This window comes from Mirounga angustirostris, unplaced genomic scaffold (assembly GCF_029215605.1).
Source record: "Mirounga angustirostris isolate CCGP_5_RB_7025 unplaced genomic scaffold, mMirAng1.0.hap1 SCAF_10, whole genome shotgun sequence".
NCBI classification, from domain to species: domain Eukaryota; kingdom Metazoa; phylum Chordata; class Mammalia; order Carnivora; family Phocidae; genus Mirounga; species Mirounga angustirostris.
Window position 1 is genome coordinate 102,775,230 of NW_026991718.1, and position 17,401 is coordinate 102,792,630.

Consider the following 17,401-nt stretch of genomic DNA (forward strand, 5'->3'; position numbering starts at 1 on the left):
TATTATTTAGCCATTAAAAAAAAGGAAATCCTGCACAATGGAGTATTATTTAGCCATTAAAAAAAAGGAAAGACAAATACATATGATCTCACGTATATATGGAATCTAAAAACATCAAGCTCATAGAATAGAATGGTGGCTGCCAGGGGCTAAGTGGTGGGGAAAATAGAAAGATTCTTGTCGAAGGGTATAAACTTCCAGTTACAAGATGAGGAAGTTCTGGGGATCTAATGTATAGCATGGTGACTACAATTAACAATACTGTATTGTATCCTAGAAAGGTGCTACAAGAGTAGAGCTTTAATGTTTGCACCATAAGAACAACAATTATGTGAGGTAAAGGATGTGTTAAAACTTTATCGTGGTAAACATTTCACCACATATGCTTATCAAATCACCGTAACCTTACACAATGTTATATGTCAATTATATCTCAATAAAGTGGGGAGAAGGGAGGAAAAAAAATCACCCTGATGGAAGGTTTGAACCTGGCAGTCAGAATATGTGGGAGCCAGGGTAGCGGAGAGCTGGAATCCTAATGCCCAAAAGGGGTAGAAGAGTTCAGAAGGAACTCATTCCAGTTAAGCCCAGAGCTGTAAAGAACTTCAACTTCAGTTCTTTGTACAGTGCGTGACACATAAATAAGTACTGGATGTGCAGACGTCCTCATGTAATACTCTATGGTTCATACAGGTCCATAATTTCTTGGAGCAGGAACTATTCTATAGAGTTTTTTCCTTCATTCTCTTGATAAACTGTGACCTTCATGAAAATGCAACTAGAAAAAAAAAAAAAAAAATCACTGCTTGCAGACCAAGGGAAGCAACACGGAAGCTTGCCATCCATCCAGGGCTTCAGCACGAAGGAAGGGAAAGGAGAACAGCAAGGAAAATACTAGAAAATACTAAAAACACCAACCTTGCACCAGACTCCATTGTGGCTTGCAAAGCTGTACTAGCCACAAGGTGGTGGAATCCCAAGCCATGAAATTAATGTGAAGCCTGGTCCAAAACCACTGAAATACCAGTGGCTCCAGCAGAAGTAAACTAGAAACTGCTCAACTGCCCTAGAGTGTGTGTGCGTGTGTGTGTGTGTGTGCATGCATGCGCGTGAATGTGCACGCACGCATGTGTAGGATGTGACTGAAAATGAGCACACAATTAAAAATTACACCCATGAACAATCCAGCAATTTCAATCACCAATTTATTCCACACTTACTAAATAATAATGGAAATAATAGAACAATCTACAAGACACTATGAAACAAAATACTTTAAAATTATAAAGAAGATAAAAGGATATGGGAACATATTTTAAAAATAGGGCAAGTATATAAAAAAAGGACTGGTAGAATTTGAATTAAAAAAAAAATAAACCAAACACAAATTCTCAGCTGAAAAATATAGTCACTTAAAATAAACAAGTTAAAGAGTAGATTAAATACAGATTAAACAGCAAATTAAATCCAGATGAGAAGATGTTAACGAACTGGAAGAGGTCTAATAAAAAGCATTCTGAATGCAACAGAGATATAAAGAGAAAGAAGAAAAGGCAAATGGCCAAGGGGCACTCATACAAGCCTACTGGAGCAGCATTCATCAGAAAAGGCACGTGATGTCAGCACTGGTGGCAGGTGTGTGGGTTCCCTGCTGCCCATGATACCCTAGGCCAGCACAGACAATCTGGCAGGAAGGATGTCAGACATTCAGAATGGGATCCCAATGTTTGGGTTGTGGTGCTTTTTAAGCTGCATGATTGGGAAGCACTGGCACCCTGCCTGTGTGATCAGAGGCACAGAGACAATCACAACATGATGCACACAATCTTCCACATAATGTGTCAGAATGCTGTCTGTATCCCTAACTTGCTAATTTGATACTCATGGTTGGAGTAACTCCCCTGTCTGGCATGATCGAGGAGCTAAGTTCCAAGTTGCTGGTGTGGCTGTGAGATGGGGCAATAAGGTAGCAGAATCTGCCCCATCCATGTGCATGGCCTAGAAATCAAGAGACTCATCTCTGACATAATCAGGCACCTCGGGTCCAAAATCTGCAGTTGACCAGAACTGTCTGCTCTACTGGGCCACTGCCAGTTTTAGCAGAGCTCTGCAGACAGACAGCCTGCAGGGGCTCCACCTTGGACAAGTTAAGATCACCCTAGCAACACATAAGAAACTATTACATGAGACTACCCAGAAAACTTAGTATAACAGTTCCAGAAGAGAACAGAGAGGATAAAGGGTAGTACCTGAAGAGAAAATGGTTGAGATTTTCCAAAACTGATAAAAGACTTGCATCTTTCAAATAAAGATGTGCATTGCATCCCAAGCCAGATAAATAAAAACAAGTCTATGGCTTCAGGCTTCATAGTGAAATTATAAAACATCAAAGCCAAAAACAAAATTTTAAGAACAGCTAGAAAGAAAAAAGTTGATAACCAAGATAACCAAGAAAGAAATCACAGGGGCGCCTGGGTGGCTCAGTCGTTAAGTGTCTGCCTTCAGCTCAGGTCATGATCCCAGGGTCCTGGGATCGAGCCCCGCATCGGGCTCCCTGCTCTGCAGGAAGCCTGCTTCTCCCTCTCCCACTCCCCCTGCTTGTGTTCCCTCTCTCGCTGTGTCTCTCTCTGTCAAATAAATAAATAAAATCTAAAAAAAATAGTTACTAGTCTCCACAAATGTATGCCCCCACCCCCCCCCCCCCCATAAATCTTCGCTTCCCTGTGGGCACATGCTCCTTCTCACATCAAAAGCTGCAGCTTCCCTTCGCCTGGGCCCTTTGAGTGCTCTGACCAACAGAATGTAGTATAAGTGCCAAGTGAGACTTCTGAGCCCAACCCTTCAAAGAACTGGCAAATTCTCTTCTTTCTTCTAGCAACTCTTGCTCTGGGACACCATCCCTCAAACTCAGCCACCACGCTAGGAGAAGCCCAAGCCACAAAGAGCAGCCATGTGAATGAGAAGTGTCGGGCAACAATTACCAGCCCCAGGTGAGCTCCCAACCACAGCCAGTATCAAGGGACAGCCGTGTGAGCATGTCATCTTTGATGTTCCAGCTGAACTGGGGTCCCAGTTAATTGCAGCCCCGGCCACCATCAAAAAGAGAAATGACCCAAATGCTACCAGGCAACCTACACAATCACAAGAGAGAAAAAAATGGCTTGTGTTTTAAGCTACTAAGTTTTAAGGTGGTTTTAAACATCAATCAATAACTACAGAGTTTCTCAGTTGCCATAACAGATCCCAGAAGACAACGGAAAATATCTTTCAAATGCCAAGGAAAAATAATGCTCAACCTAGACTTCTATAACCAATTTTCTAGAGTTAAGACAAAGCCACATTTTTTAGAAAGACAAATGATGAAAGTTCACCACTTATAATCTCTCATAAAAAGAAATACTACAGAACACGTGGATAAACAATGAAATTTATAAATACATTGTAAATCCAGGACTTGGTAAAAATAAGATATAACTACAATATTAAGTAGTATCTGATCTGGTTAACTACTGTAATTTGTCTGTTTTGGTGTTTTGAACCTACTTAATATAACACTAGCACAGAAAAAATGTCCTCAACAGCCAGCATAGGTGAAGGCATCTCAGACACCTCACAGCCACTATTTATCAATTCTTCCCCTCTCCTTTACCACCACCCTTCACACATAGTTCTCCCAGCCCCCCACACCTGAGAAGGTCTCAGCCTCAGCCATCAAGGGATAGAGAAGAGATACTTATAAAAAGAAAACAAAAGAGGGCAGCCGGGCAAGAGACCTCTCTCCTGGCATTCACCCACCTGCAGCATTTGCTGCCTACTTCATTTTTATCTGCTTTGTCATTATCAAAAATCATGTCACGCACATACGTATGTGAATGACAATTTTTAACATTAAGGACCAAGTTATGACCTAATGGCTCTTACAGAAGACTTGAAGCAAGAAACTCCCATAACCATATGAACTATTTTTTTCTCCCCCCCCCATTCTTAACATGCAAATCTTCAATCACCTAAAGTTTTCAGTAAAGACACTAATTTAAAGAGTAGAAGGCAAGTTCAGAGCTTCATCTGTCAATGAACACAGAACTCAGTTATATTAGAAAATGATTAACCATTTTAAGGACTATTAAGCACTACTTACTTTAACGGCAAATTTCTTTGACGCCATGGCTTACTGATTCCAGAGTAATTACAGACCTTTAAATAGAAGAAAAAAAGTTACAAGTAGGTATATCAAAATCTCTATTTGGATAATATATAGGAGAAAGGTTGGCTGAATAATCAAATAACAGTATTTGCAAGATAAATGTTGACTTAAAACTAGTCTTAAAGATATATTATATTGGGGCGCCTGGGTGGCTCAGTCATTAAGCATCTGCCTTCGACTCAGGTCATGATCCCAGGATCCTGGGATTGAGCCCCGCATCGGGCTCCCAGCTCAGCGGGAAGCCTGTTTCTCCCTCTTCTCCCTGCTCGTGCTCTCTCTCACTATCTCTGTCTGTCTCTCTCTCAAATAAATAAAACCTTAAAAAATATATATATATATAAAATATTGGGGGCCTTGGGGGGCTCAGTCAGTAAGGCATCTGACTCTTGATCTCAGGGTCATGGGTTCAAGCCCCATGCTGGGCTGCTCGGTGGGAGTGGAGCCTACTTTTTTATATATATAAATTATTGAAATATATATATAATATTGAATTAGAAACTTAAAAACCACCAACAAAGGAAAGCATAGGCTTAGATGTATTCTATCAGACGTTTAAAGAGTTAATACCATTGGGGCTCAGACGGTTAATACCTGGGTGGCTCAGACGGTTAAGTGTCCGACTCTTGGCTCTGGCTCAGGTCATGATCTCAGGGTTGTGAGGTTGAGCCCTACGTTGGGCTCCACGCTGGGCATGGAGCTGCTTAAGATTCTTGTTCTCCCTCTGCCTCTGCCCCCCCAAAATCATGAGACAATACATTTACAGTACTTTTTTTTTTTAAAGATTTTATTTATTTGATAGCGAGAGAGAGATAGCACAAGCAGGGGGGAGCAGCAGGCAGAGGGAGAGGGAGAAGCTGGCTTCCCTGCTGAGCAGGGAGCCCGATGTGGGGCTTGATCCCAGGACCCCGGGATCATGACCTGAGCCGAAGGCAGACGCTGAACCGACTGAGCCACCTACGCACCCCAGGACCGTATTGTATTTATCGAAAAAAAAAAAAAAAAATCCATGTATAAGTAGACCCACACAGTTCAAACCTGTATCATTCAAGAGTCTACTCCCCTTTACTATGCTCAGCCAGGTCAACTGCCCTCTCTCACCCTTGCAGAAACGTAGAGAATTATTTTTTGGAGAGAGTAAGACAGAGGATCTCTGGTCTGGAAAACACCAGGCACAGCATAAAGTAGGGGGTACCCTACTGAAAAAAGAGAAAATTAAGGGAACATTTACAAACTGATTGATATCTTCCCCAACCCGCATGTCCCTTATGATGGTTAATTTTATGTGTCAACTTATCTGAGCTAAGGGATGCCCAGACAACTAATAAGATATTATTTCTGGGCATATCTGTGAGGGTATTTCTGGAAGAAATCATGATTTGAATTGGTGCACTCAGTAAGGCCAATGGCCCTCCCCAGTGTGGGTGGTTATCATTCAATCCGCTGAGGGCCCAAACAGAACAAAAGGTGCAGGAAGGATGAATTCGCGATCTCTGAGTTGGGACACCCATATTCTCCTGCCCTCAGACTTAAGCACTCCTGGTTCGCAGGCTTTGGACTGAGAATGAATTACACACAGGCTTTCCTTGTTCTCCAGCTGGCAGACAGCAGATCATGGAACTTCTCAGTCTCTATAATTGCATGAGCCTATTCCTATAATAATTATATATACCTTCTATTGGTTCTGGGTCTCTGGAGAACCTTGTCTAATACACCCCTCTACACTGCCTAGCCTCTCCAAATATGAGACTGAAACCATTCAGGGACTGGACTAACCTAAAAGGTAGGATCTAGAAGTACTGACATCAGGGATTCCCCAAGGAAACAGCCTAGATGGATGGTTCTAAAGTGAAGCAAACACCCACAAGCCCCACATCTGCATGGAGAACTGCCTTCCATCTTTTTAATACCCCACTCTTGAATACAAGTAAACAACCAGGAATCACCTGCCATCTAAGGAAAGACTCTATCATGAAAGAAAACAAAACAAACAGGAAAGAAACTACTTGGCCAAAACTGAAACTATGCAGGGAGCAGGAAACCATTTTTTAAGAATCATTATTATCAGGGAGATAGGAGATATTGCAACCATAAAGCAATAAATACAATAACAAAAAATAAGGAACTTTCAGAAAACAACAAATTAAAGTGATGGCTGAAATAAAAAAACGTACCAGAAGTGCTGAAGGACCAAGTTCAGGAAGTCATTCAGAAACTTCAGCAAAAATAAAAAAGATGAAAAATAAGAGAATAAATTAAAAATTAAAGGACCGTACAATTAAATTAAATTTAATTAAAAATTAAAGGACCCATACATGAAAGTTAGGATGGAAACATCTCATATTAGGGCATATATCACTGTAAAACATCAGGCATTGGAGATTAAAAAAAAAAATCTTTAAAAAGAGGGTGGGAGGTGGGTGGAAGGGGTGGTCAGTGAATGTTTGGCTCCAAATGGCTCAAAGCAACTCCGGAGACTAAAAGACAATAGAGAAGTATCTTCAAAATTCTAAAGAAAACTGTTTCCAACCTCCAATTGCATTTAAACATGACGGGGAGGGGGCATTTTTAGACATGCAAGGTCTTAAAAAATTTAAGTCCCATGCATCCTTTCTCAGGAAGCTTAACTGAAGATGTGCTTCACCAAAATGAGGAAATTAACCAAGAAAGAGGAAGATACAGGAAAGAGGAAGGCCAAGACAGGCAAAAGGCAGAGGAAATCCTAGGATCTGGTGAAAGCAGATCCCTGCATGAGATCATGGGCTAGACCAGGAGAGAACCATGAGCGGGGGCTACAGCAGTTTCAACGTCTCCAGGAGATGCATCCTCAAAAGCATCTGCGAGCATGCAAAACTCACTTTAGACAACTGGTGGAGAATCTGAGATTGAATTAGGACAGGAACATGGAAAGCTAGGCAATTATTGATCCTAGGATAAATAAAAATTGTGCCAAAAATAAAGAGAGTACTTCATACACAGCTCAGTTACGGCTAGCATGTGTAGTTATGATAACAAACACTGAATCTTGACCTAAGCAATGTTACGTTTACAGCAAAATTACGAGGATGGGGAATATATGTGTATGTGCATATTATACAGCAGGGGCATAGAGGTTAAACTGAGTGAGAGCTCCCTTGAATGCTAAGGGGATGTTTCAGAAGCAAAGCCTAAAATCAATATAAAACAGTAACAACCACCACCGCAACTGATTAATAGTTAAGCAGAAATACAGCAAGTAATTTAGTGATATGGAACCAACTGTTAAATGCTAAACTTGGCTCCACCATGAAGAGCAAGGTGAAGAGAGCTGCTCTGGAGGAAGGAATGAGGTGAAAAGGAGGCCATAACTCATAAGCCTCGTACACGGAACTATCTGCCCGTTCCAATGTGTGTACGGATGTTAGAGCAGCATGGTACAACAGAAACAGAATGCAAGCCAGAGATGTAGTTTTCAATTTTCTAGCAGTTGCAGTTAATAAAAACATAAACTGAAACAGAGGAAATTCATTTTAATAATATTTTTATTTAACCTAATAAATCCAACATATTATCATTTCAGCATGTAATCACTATAAAAGTATTTACATTCTTAGTGTTTTACCTTAGTCTTTGAAGTCAGGTGCATCAGGTGTGTTATTTTCTGTTTCCAGCACATCTTAATTTGGACTGGCCACATGTCAAGTGTTCGACACCTGTGGTCAGTGGCTACCATAATGGACAGTGCGGTTTCAGCGTACTTGGTTTCATTACAAGAAAAACACTTATTTCTGTGTCCTAGATTACTAATTTAAAAAACAGGGATAGTAATACCTAACTCAAAATTATCAAAAGGATTAAATAAAATGATATATGAAAACCCCTGATGAAACTTGTATAAAACAGTAGGCCCTTGAGGAGTGTTAACAACTACTTAGTCAATGGTGATGATTTAAAATCGGATGATTTTTTTTTCAAAATGTGATAACCTTTGATTCTATTTTTTTTAAGATTTTATTTATTTGAGAAAGAGCATGAGCGGGGGGAGGGGCACAGAGAGAGGGAGAAGCAGACTCCCTGCTGAGTGCAGAGCCCTACAGAGGGCCTGGTCTCACAATGGCTGGGATCCTGACCCAAGCAAAGTCAGATACTTAACCAACTGAGCCACCCAGGCACCCGATTCTATTTTTTTTTTTTTAATGGACAAAAACATCTTTATCCAAACCCCAAATCACTTTAATTATTCATTTCTATTCTCTGAATGATGTAGTGCATATGATTTAGAAAAATTCTGAAGGTCATTCACCTAGTAACCCCATTTAGAAATAGGTGTAAATGGAAAAAATAAGCTCCTAGAGAATCAGGAACATGTGTTTGAAAACAACATTTGTAAAGGTTGCCCTGAAAACTAGGTAGATCTTTATGTTATTTGAGCCTGATAAACACAAAATTGGTCCCCTTAAATTTACTAAATTAGGTTTGAATAACTTCTGCCAAGAATTTAGGGAATCCCTCACTGGAGGGTGCTTAAGTGCTTCAGCTGATAGAGAAAAGGGAGACAGAGTTTTGTCAGCAAGTACCCAACCAAGCTGAAGCATGTGATCAAATTATTTTTTAATTGTACACTGGTTTTCCCACATGTCCTTCCTTTCCCGAAGGACAGGTGGACCACACTGGAGGCTGCAGCAAGGCTTTCAGACCATATCTGCATTAGATTATGGGCCATATTACAGTGAAGGTTACATTTTTCAACTCACAATAAGGTTCCAATATTCTTTCTTCAAGTACTCACTTTTTTTTTCTTTTTACTTCTATCAGTAAAGCAAGAGTAGCTGCATTTTTTAAGGACTGGATTCTTCAAAAAGTATCATCAAAGCCCAATCTCAAAAATATGAGCTGTAGGAATCTAGGACCAAATAGTATGTATTTTTATATAATATGGTCCCCTAATGTAAAAATAGGCCACATGGGAAAAGGAACTGTATTATACATTTTGCACATATATTTTTTCTTAATTCCCTTTGCCTATTTGATATTTTTACATTTTGCTAATTTTTAATCCATTTTAATATCATGTGGCATTCTGCCTCTCAATGTATATCATTTTTTCATTTGTTTCCACAATGTTTGGAGGCTCAAAAAGTCACAACTTTAGGGCTAAGAGAGAACTCACAAACTATCTACTCTCAACCCTGCCCTCTATTCCCCTAAAGAGTATACTTGTCAGACCAGGTCAGGGTCTCACAGCTGAGAGTCAAGGGCGAGAGAAGAGTCTTGTCAACTCAGCTGAGGGCAAACTAAGACCATCTGTCAACTGCAGAACTGCCAAGGTCGATTGTTAACTGGACTGTCAAGGTATGTGTACCCTCCCTCCCTCCACATTCCGCCCCCCTCAACACACATTCCCACCACGAAGGCACAAGATCCCAACAGAGTTAGATTTCAAATAAAGCTACATGAGTGATGGGTGGTTCTCTCCTGCTAATGGAAGAGGAAGGAGGTCCACAGCTGAGGAAATGTAGTCTGAATGAATTTAATATACCATTGTGCTATGTGACATGGCACACATCTTCATAGACAAAAAATAAAGCCCACCAACATAAAGCCCAAAACACATCTAGATAGCCAACTGGATAGACCTTGAGCCTGCAAATCTGCTGAAGTCATTCTAGATAAGGAAGGTACATTTCTTTTGCTTCCTTACATCATTAGGGACAAGCGCTAGAAATGAACTAACTGGTGAACTGAAGCAGTTTGCTAATTCCCAAATATGGTAAAAGCACTCTTATCCATCCTGGTAGGAACAGGTTCTCAAAGGTGAACAGCCCTAAGAGCACTGTTTGACCCTAGAGGCTGCTCAAGAAATGTCTGCTGGATGAAGAAATATTCCAGATAATAGGAGCAGGGGAGCACCCAACCATTTTATTTTTGCTGTTTTTAGGGAAATTTTCCAAAAAGCATATTGAATCTTTACGACTTTCATAAAAAATACCACATGGTGAATATTTCTTTGATATTCAGAAGAAAGTGATCACCCATCATCCCACTGGGCAATATACAGATTAATGCCCCTCGGAGCTGCTACTCAACAGTGGAACCAGTGTGGTTCCCGCCAGCTCTCCTAGGCTTTCCTTGAGCTGTCAGGGTGCCTGTCTTCCAAGGCTCCCTTTCTCCGCTAGGTTCTGCAACCTAATCAGATAAGGCTAGCAACCTAAGAGACCAAGTGTGTCGGGTTAATGGGGTATTTTCTAAGCCTCTCTTACATGGATTTGCATGGACTTCAGTGTAAAGGTAATAAAATGGATGTTACCTTAACTTTAGGGTTTCTGAAATGATGAAATGGCTGAGTCATGGTACAAAGAACCATGCCCTCTGGATTTGAGCCTCAGCATTTAATTCATTCTGCGTCAGTAGGACTAGGATGTTACAGAGGTGGACTCTTAAGTCTCTTCTATTTCTAAATATTTGTGATCCAAAATCCAACGGCAGTTCAAGGAACAAATAATACCAGTTTACAAATCCCCCCAGAAAAGAGGGAACCCTGCCCAGCCCCCAACAACTCATTATACGAAGCCCTGATAGCAAAACCAGACAAGGGCAGTACAGGAAAGGAAAATCACAGCCAATTCTATACATGAACATATAGGCAAGAAACCTAAACAAATAGAAGCAATCTGAATCTAACAACATTTAAAAAATACACCAGAACCAAGTGAGGTTTATCAGAGGAGTGCAAGGTTGGTTTAACACTAGAAAAATCACCATACTAAAAAATTAAAGTAGGAAAAAAAAGACATGGTCATTTTAATAGAGGTAGGAAAAAAAATAAAGAACATTAGAAATCTGAGAAAAGAAATTTCTTAATTGTGGAGCACCTGGCTGGTTTAGTCAGAAGAGCATGCAACTCTTGATCTTGGGGTCATGAGTTCAAGCCCCACAATGGGTGTAGAAATTATTATATTATTAAAAATAAATAAATATATAAACAAACTTAAAAAAAAGAAATTTCTTAATCATAAAAAAGCATCTACAAAAAATGTAGCAAACATGCTTCATGACAAACCATTAAAAGCAATTTCTCTGAAACAGGTAGAAAATGTCGATTTTAAAATCTTTTAAACTAGCATTGGCAAATATAAAATATCTAGGAATAAATTTATCTTTTTAAAAGATTTTATTTATTTGTCAGAGAGAGAGAGCACAAGCAGGGGGAGCGGCAGACAGAGGAAGAAAGCAGGCTCCCTGCTAGGCAAGGAGCCCGATGCAGAACTCCATCCCAGGACCCTGGGATCATGACCCGAGCTGAATGAAGGCAGACACTTAACCAACTGAGCCACCCAGGCGTCCCTAAGAATAAATTTAACAGGAAATGTGGAAGACCTCCTCAAATTGCTCTTCTAACTTAATACAATTCCTTTTTTTTTTTAATTTTATTATGTTATGTTAATCACCATACATTACATCATTGGTTTTTGATGTAGTGTTCCATGATTCATTGTTTGCGTATAACACCCAGTAACTTAATGTAATTCTTAGCACAATCCTGAACAGGGAATCTGAGAGCAAAGAGGACTAAGATACTTGTAAAGGAGAAGAGAAGAAAAACAAAGGAGGGGGGTTGTCTTACCAGATATAGCAAAACTACAGTGCTACAGTAAATAAAATAATATGTACTGGCAAAGGGGTAAACAGTCCAAGGGGACAGACCACACAGACTAGAAAACAAACCTCCGCACTTATGGGCATAGATGACAGAAGCAGCACTGCCGATCAGTGGGAAATGAAGAGATTATTCATTCAACAAACTGTGGTTGAACAACTGTTTATCCATTTGGAAAAAGATGAAATTGGAGCACTATTTCACACAACACACAAAAGTCAATTACAGATGGGCTAAAAACTAAAATGTAAAAAAAACAGAACCTCTTAGACAATGTTTTCAAGAACTCAGGGTAAAGGAGGAGTTTTTTAACTGGACACAAAAAGTGCAAACCATAAAGAAAAAGAATGGTAGATTTGGCCACATTAAAATGGTAGATTTCCCTACAGACTGGATGAAAATATCTGCAATTCACATACCCAACAAAAGTCTTATAACTAGAACATATAAAGAACTCTCAAAACCCACCAATAAAAAAAATACAATCCAGTCAGAAAATGGGTGAAAGACATGAACAGACATCTCGCCAAAGATGATAAACAAGCACATGAAAAGATGCTCAATATCATGAGCCATCAGAGAAATGCGAATAAAACTCCAGTGAGATATCACTACATATCTACCAGAATGGCAAATAAAAAATAGTGGTAACACCAAATGTTGATGAGGATGCAGGGAAAATAGATTTCTCTTTGCCAGTGGCACTGTAAACGTGATACAGCCACAATGGAAGAGAGGTAGATTTCTTTTTTTTTATATATAGATTTTATTTATTTATTTGAGACAGAGAGAATGAGAGACAGAGAGCATGAGAGGGAGGAGGGTCAGAGGGAGAAGCAGACTCCCTGCCGAGCAGGGAGCCCGATGTGGGACTCGATCCCGGGACTCCAGGATCATGACCTGAGCCGAAGGCAGTCGCTTAACCAACTGAGCCACCCAGGCGCCCGAGAGGTAGATTTCTTATAAAACTAAGTATTCACTTAACATATGACTCAAAAATTTCACTCTTGGGAGTTTATCCCAGAGAAATGAAAACCTAGGCTCACATAAAAATCTGCATACAAATGTTCACGGCAAACTTTATTCATAATAGCCCAAAACTGGAAACAACCCAGATGTCCTTCAATGGGTGAATGGTTAAACAGACGGTGGTATATCTATATCATAGGGTATTACTCAGCAAAAAAAGGAATGAACTGTTGATACAGGTAACAGCTTGGAGGGATCTCAAGGGAATTATGCTGAATGAAAAAAGCCAATCTTAAAAGGTTATACAATGCACGATTCCACTTATATAACATTCTTGAAATAACAAAATGATAGAAGTGCATAACAGATTAAGGTTGCCGCGGATTAAGAATGGGGGAGGGGTATGTGGCTTTATGTAAACAGATAGCAGGAAGGAGCCTATGGCAGTGGAGTTCCGTACCCTGATTGTGGTTGGTGTTGGTTTCATGAACAAACACATGTGATAAAATGGCACAGGACTAAATAAATACATGTAAAACTGCTTAAATGTAATAAACTCTATGTACTGTACCAATGTCAATTCTCTGGCTTTAATAGTTGCTCTATAAGCATGCAAGATACTACTAATGGGGGGGGGGAACTGAGTGAAAGGTACACAGGACCACCCCCCCTTTTTTGCCAACTTCTGGTGAATCTCTATTTCAAAATAAAAGGCTTACAAAAATTAAAACTTCTGTTCATCAAAATACACCATAAAGAAATGGGGGGGGGGGGTTGACAAACTGGGAGAAGAAATTTATAAGACATATAACCAGCAAAGGACGACAGTCCAAAATTAAACAATCCAATAGAAAAATAGGCAGAGGCGGTACCCAGAGCAAGATGCCCCTGTCTCCTAGCCAAGTCTGCAGATCTGGTAAGGTGGTGGGGAGTGGAGTTAGAAGAATCTCCTGATCCCTTCTATTATTTATGCCTTTACAACCACTGCACAACAACCAATCATAACTCTTACCTCCTTTGGGGAGGTGAGGGGTATGTCTCTCACTATTCTTTCTTAAAAGCTGAGAAGCATGAAGTCTAAATACAGAAAGACCATTTACCAGGGAATCTGGGGAAAGCACACACTCTGCTCTCTTGTCTTACTTCAGGCACACAGCCCATCACCTGGGACCGAACAGATGAAAGTCAAAGACGGACCCATCTGCCTCCCACGAGAAGGAAAAATCATTACTTAGAGATGCCAAAAGTCCCAGACCCCAAAGAGCTGGTTATCCTGCAGCTCCCCACAACCAGAGCCTTTTAAAGTACCTCCTGTTTCCATCTTTGCACTTCTCTATCCCCAAAGCCATAACTGGAGGTAACTGAGCAGGAGTCCTCCAATCAGAACTGTTGGCTGGGATGTCCCACACTTCACACGCCCTCCGCCCACACCTCCATCTCCCGGCTCAGGCAACTCGGCAGCTTCAGTGACCCCCACACAGCCACCTCCACCATCTGTCCTTGAACATGCAGCTCCAGCTCTCCCCACCATCACCCATACAGGCAGTCCTAGAGAATGTCCTCTCCTTCTTAAGGGGAGCTATCCTCCGAAACCCATCTCAGGCACCACCTACTGCTTGGAGGCCTCTATAAATCTCCAGACTGAATCACTCTCTTCTCTGGGCCACATGGGCACCTCACACCATCACTACTCCCATGCTTAGCTCAGCGAATTACAGGTAACTTCAGCCCTCAGTCTCTCTCCTCTGACTGTGTCTTGAGGACAAGGTCCATCCCTGTCTCCTTTGACACCTGGTGCATGGCACAGGTTTGCTGACTTGGGGCACCTGGGTGGTTTAGTCAGTTAAGCATCTGCCTTCGGCTCATGATTCCAGCATCCTGGGATTGAGCCCCACGTCAGGCTCTCTACTCAGCGGGAGCCTGCTTCTCCCTCTCCCTGCCACTCCCCCTGCTTGTACTCTCCCTCTGTCAGATAAATAAATAAAATCTTAAAAAAAAAAAAAAAAGTTTGCTGATTTGTGCCTGTTGATGGTACTAAATAAGGGGCTACAGACTTCTGTTTTTTAGATTCATACCTATTTATCTAATAAGTCCTTACTGTCCCCAAATTTCAAATTCCACATTAAGTGGAATTCCACAGTACAAGCTTTCTTAAAAAGAGGTCAAAGCACTCTGGACCTATTTCAATACATAAATAACACAAGTTAAATGTATCATGCAGCCTAAGTTGAATGAGTTGTAATACACATAAACTTGTAAACAGAAGATCACAAGTGTTTCCTCTTGAAAATAATGGGCAACAGATCAGAGGTACTGTTGAAGTGTAGGCCATAAATGTGAGTTTTTCACTGCATAATTTTTTTTTTTATTTTTAAAATACAGACATTCTAACATTCATTTGAATGGAAAAGATATTAGCCTATGTATTCGTTCAATTTTAAATCTGGGCACATCCTTAAGTTTTTCTAGACTTGCTTTACTGATCATCATGAACATGCACACACACACACACAAAGCAAGTATGCATCTTATAAAAAACTATTTTCCTAGGCCTAAAGTTGCTTTCAAGAGGGAGCAATAAGCTCAGTGCCCAGGGTTTAAAGTGTTATGTTAAAAAGTCTTGCTGGGTGCCTGGGTGGCTCAGTTGGTTAAGCGACTGCCTTCGGCTCAGGTCATGATCCTGGAGTCCCTGGATCGAGTCCCATATAGGGCTCCTTGCTCAGCAGGGGGTCTGCTTCTCCCTCTGACCCTCCCCCCTCTCATGTGCTCTCTCTCTCCCATTCTCTCTCAAATAAATAAATAAAATCTTTAAAAAAAAAAAAAAGTCTTGATATCAGGGGCACCTGGGTGGCTCAGTTGGTTAAGCATCTGGCTTCGGCTCAGAGGTCATGATCCCAGGGTCCTAGGATGGAGCCCCACATCAGGCTCCCTGCTCAGTGAGGAGCCTGCTTCTCCCTCTCCGCCCCCCACCTCGTTGTCTCTCGCTCGCTCTCTCTCTCAAAAAAAAAAATTAATTAATTAAATCTTTGGGGGAAAAAAAGTCTTGTTGTCAGAGCTTCCAGCTCAAGTCTAAGTTCAGCAGAATTTTTAGTTTACTGCCTGATTTTAAGAAGTTCAGGACAATCTCCAAAAAGATCAATTTTCCAAATATCTGAAACATATAATTTACATAAGTAGCCTGGGAAGTTAAAGTGTATTATAAATCTTACAAATAACATCTCATCCTCTATTCTGCATTCTTGAGCGCACTTTCTCTGGCCTGAAAACAGTCATTCTTTTCACAAAGAGGAGACTTTGATAGAGTATGACCCCACCAAAAATATGTGTGCATTAATGTCTTTCATAGAGACGGAAAGATCCTAAGATCCTTAAGAAAATTAATTTTGGGAGGGAATGGAAGTAGATTAAACATTATCACATGATTGTCCTGTCATTTAAATACAAAGCAGAGATAAATGCTAATAAAGAAAGTCAGTGACCTTCTAGATTATTCTGTGGGAAAATCCAAGACATTCTGAAGTTCACATTTGTCTTCCTTTTAGATTTGCTGGCCTGTGTCATAAGCCAAAGCAACTACTCCAGATTACGAAGGCTAGAAATTAACTTTAGGTTTCTAATCGCTGGATTTCAAACTTTATCAAGAAAATTATTATACTTCCTTTTTCATCTTAAAAAAAAAAAAAACTTATGCTAACTATGGGAGCAGAAACAGAAAACAATAAAGACCCTAAGACTCCTAAAGGAACAACCATAATTCAAGAATGAGAAATCATTTAATTCCCTGCCCCAATCTAACAAAAAAACCCCCACAAAAACCAAAAATCAGTATCAAAGAAGGAATCACAAACTTTAACAAAAATACCAAGGAAAACTAACAAATGAGCAAAGATCTTGCTGTTGACAACTTAGATAAAGTATAAAAAGGCACTGTCATTGTAAGAAAGAATCAGCTTTTCCTATTCTTCCTATGGTAATTTTGAATGCCAAAATCAGCTTGTAAAAAAGGAAAACAAAACAAGACAAAAAACAAACAGGGAAGCTCCAATAGTGGAAGGAGGATAATGCAAGTGACAAAAACATTAGGACTTTTTTTCCTTTTGTCTTCAAATGTAGGTCAAATACTGAAATCCTCTACCAAAAATAATTCCATGGAATGGCCCTACCTTTCAGTCACTCTACGCCCTTAATCCAGCCAATTGGCCCAAGATCTGGGCCCCTCACTTCCTGCTATGCACACAGAAAATCCACACTGATCCTGGCATGGGATGCTTCACTAATAGGCAAAGTCTAATTTTTATTTAATACTTTGTCAGAAACAGATACAGGCACCTGCTCAGGGGCAGTCACAGCCTTCAGGTTCTAGTAAAACAGACATGTGTTCAAATCCTGCCTCTTCAAGTGATCTCAGACAAGCTATTTAATTCCTCTAAGTCTCCCATTTTCTTATCTATGAAGTGGGATAATAATGAGTGTCTATCTAGAGGTCCTGTGAGAACTAGTTAAGATCTGATAGGTAATACTTGGTAGACTTGCTGAGACATCAGTGGTGGTGATGTGGGAAACAAAGGCAGAAGAACAATTATTAAATGTCCTTA

At 40.3% G+C, this 17,401-nt stretch overlaps 1 protein-coding gene across 1 annotated transcript in view; it reads right to left on the reverse strand.

Annotated features, from left to right (window-relative positions):
• The window catches only part of SLX4IP (SLX4 interacting protein), a 194,865-nt gene that overhangs the window by 170,072 nt on the left and 7,392 nt on the right, over positions 1-17,401 (reverse strand). The window contains 2 exon segments of the mRNA XM_045885398.3: positions 4,139-4,194; positions 6,376-6,416. Coding sequence (XP_045741354.1) covers positions 4,139-4,165 — 27 coding nt within the window. The 5' untranslated portion in view covers positions 4,166-4,194; positions 6,376-6,416.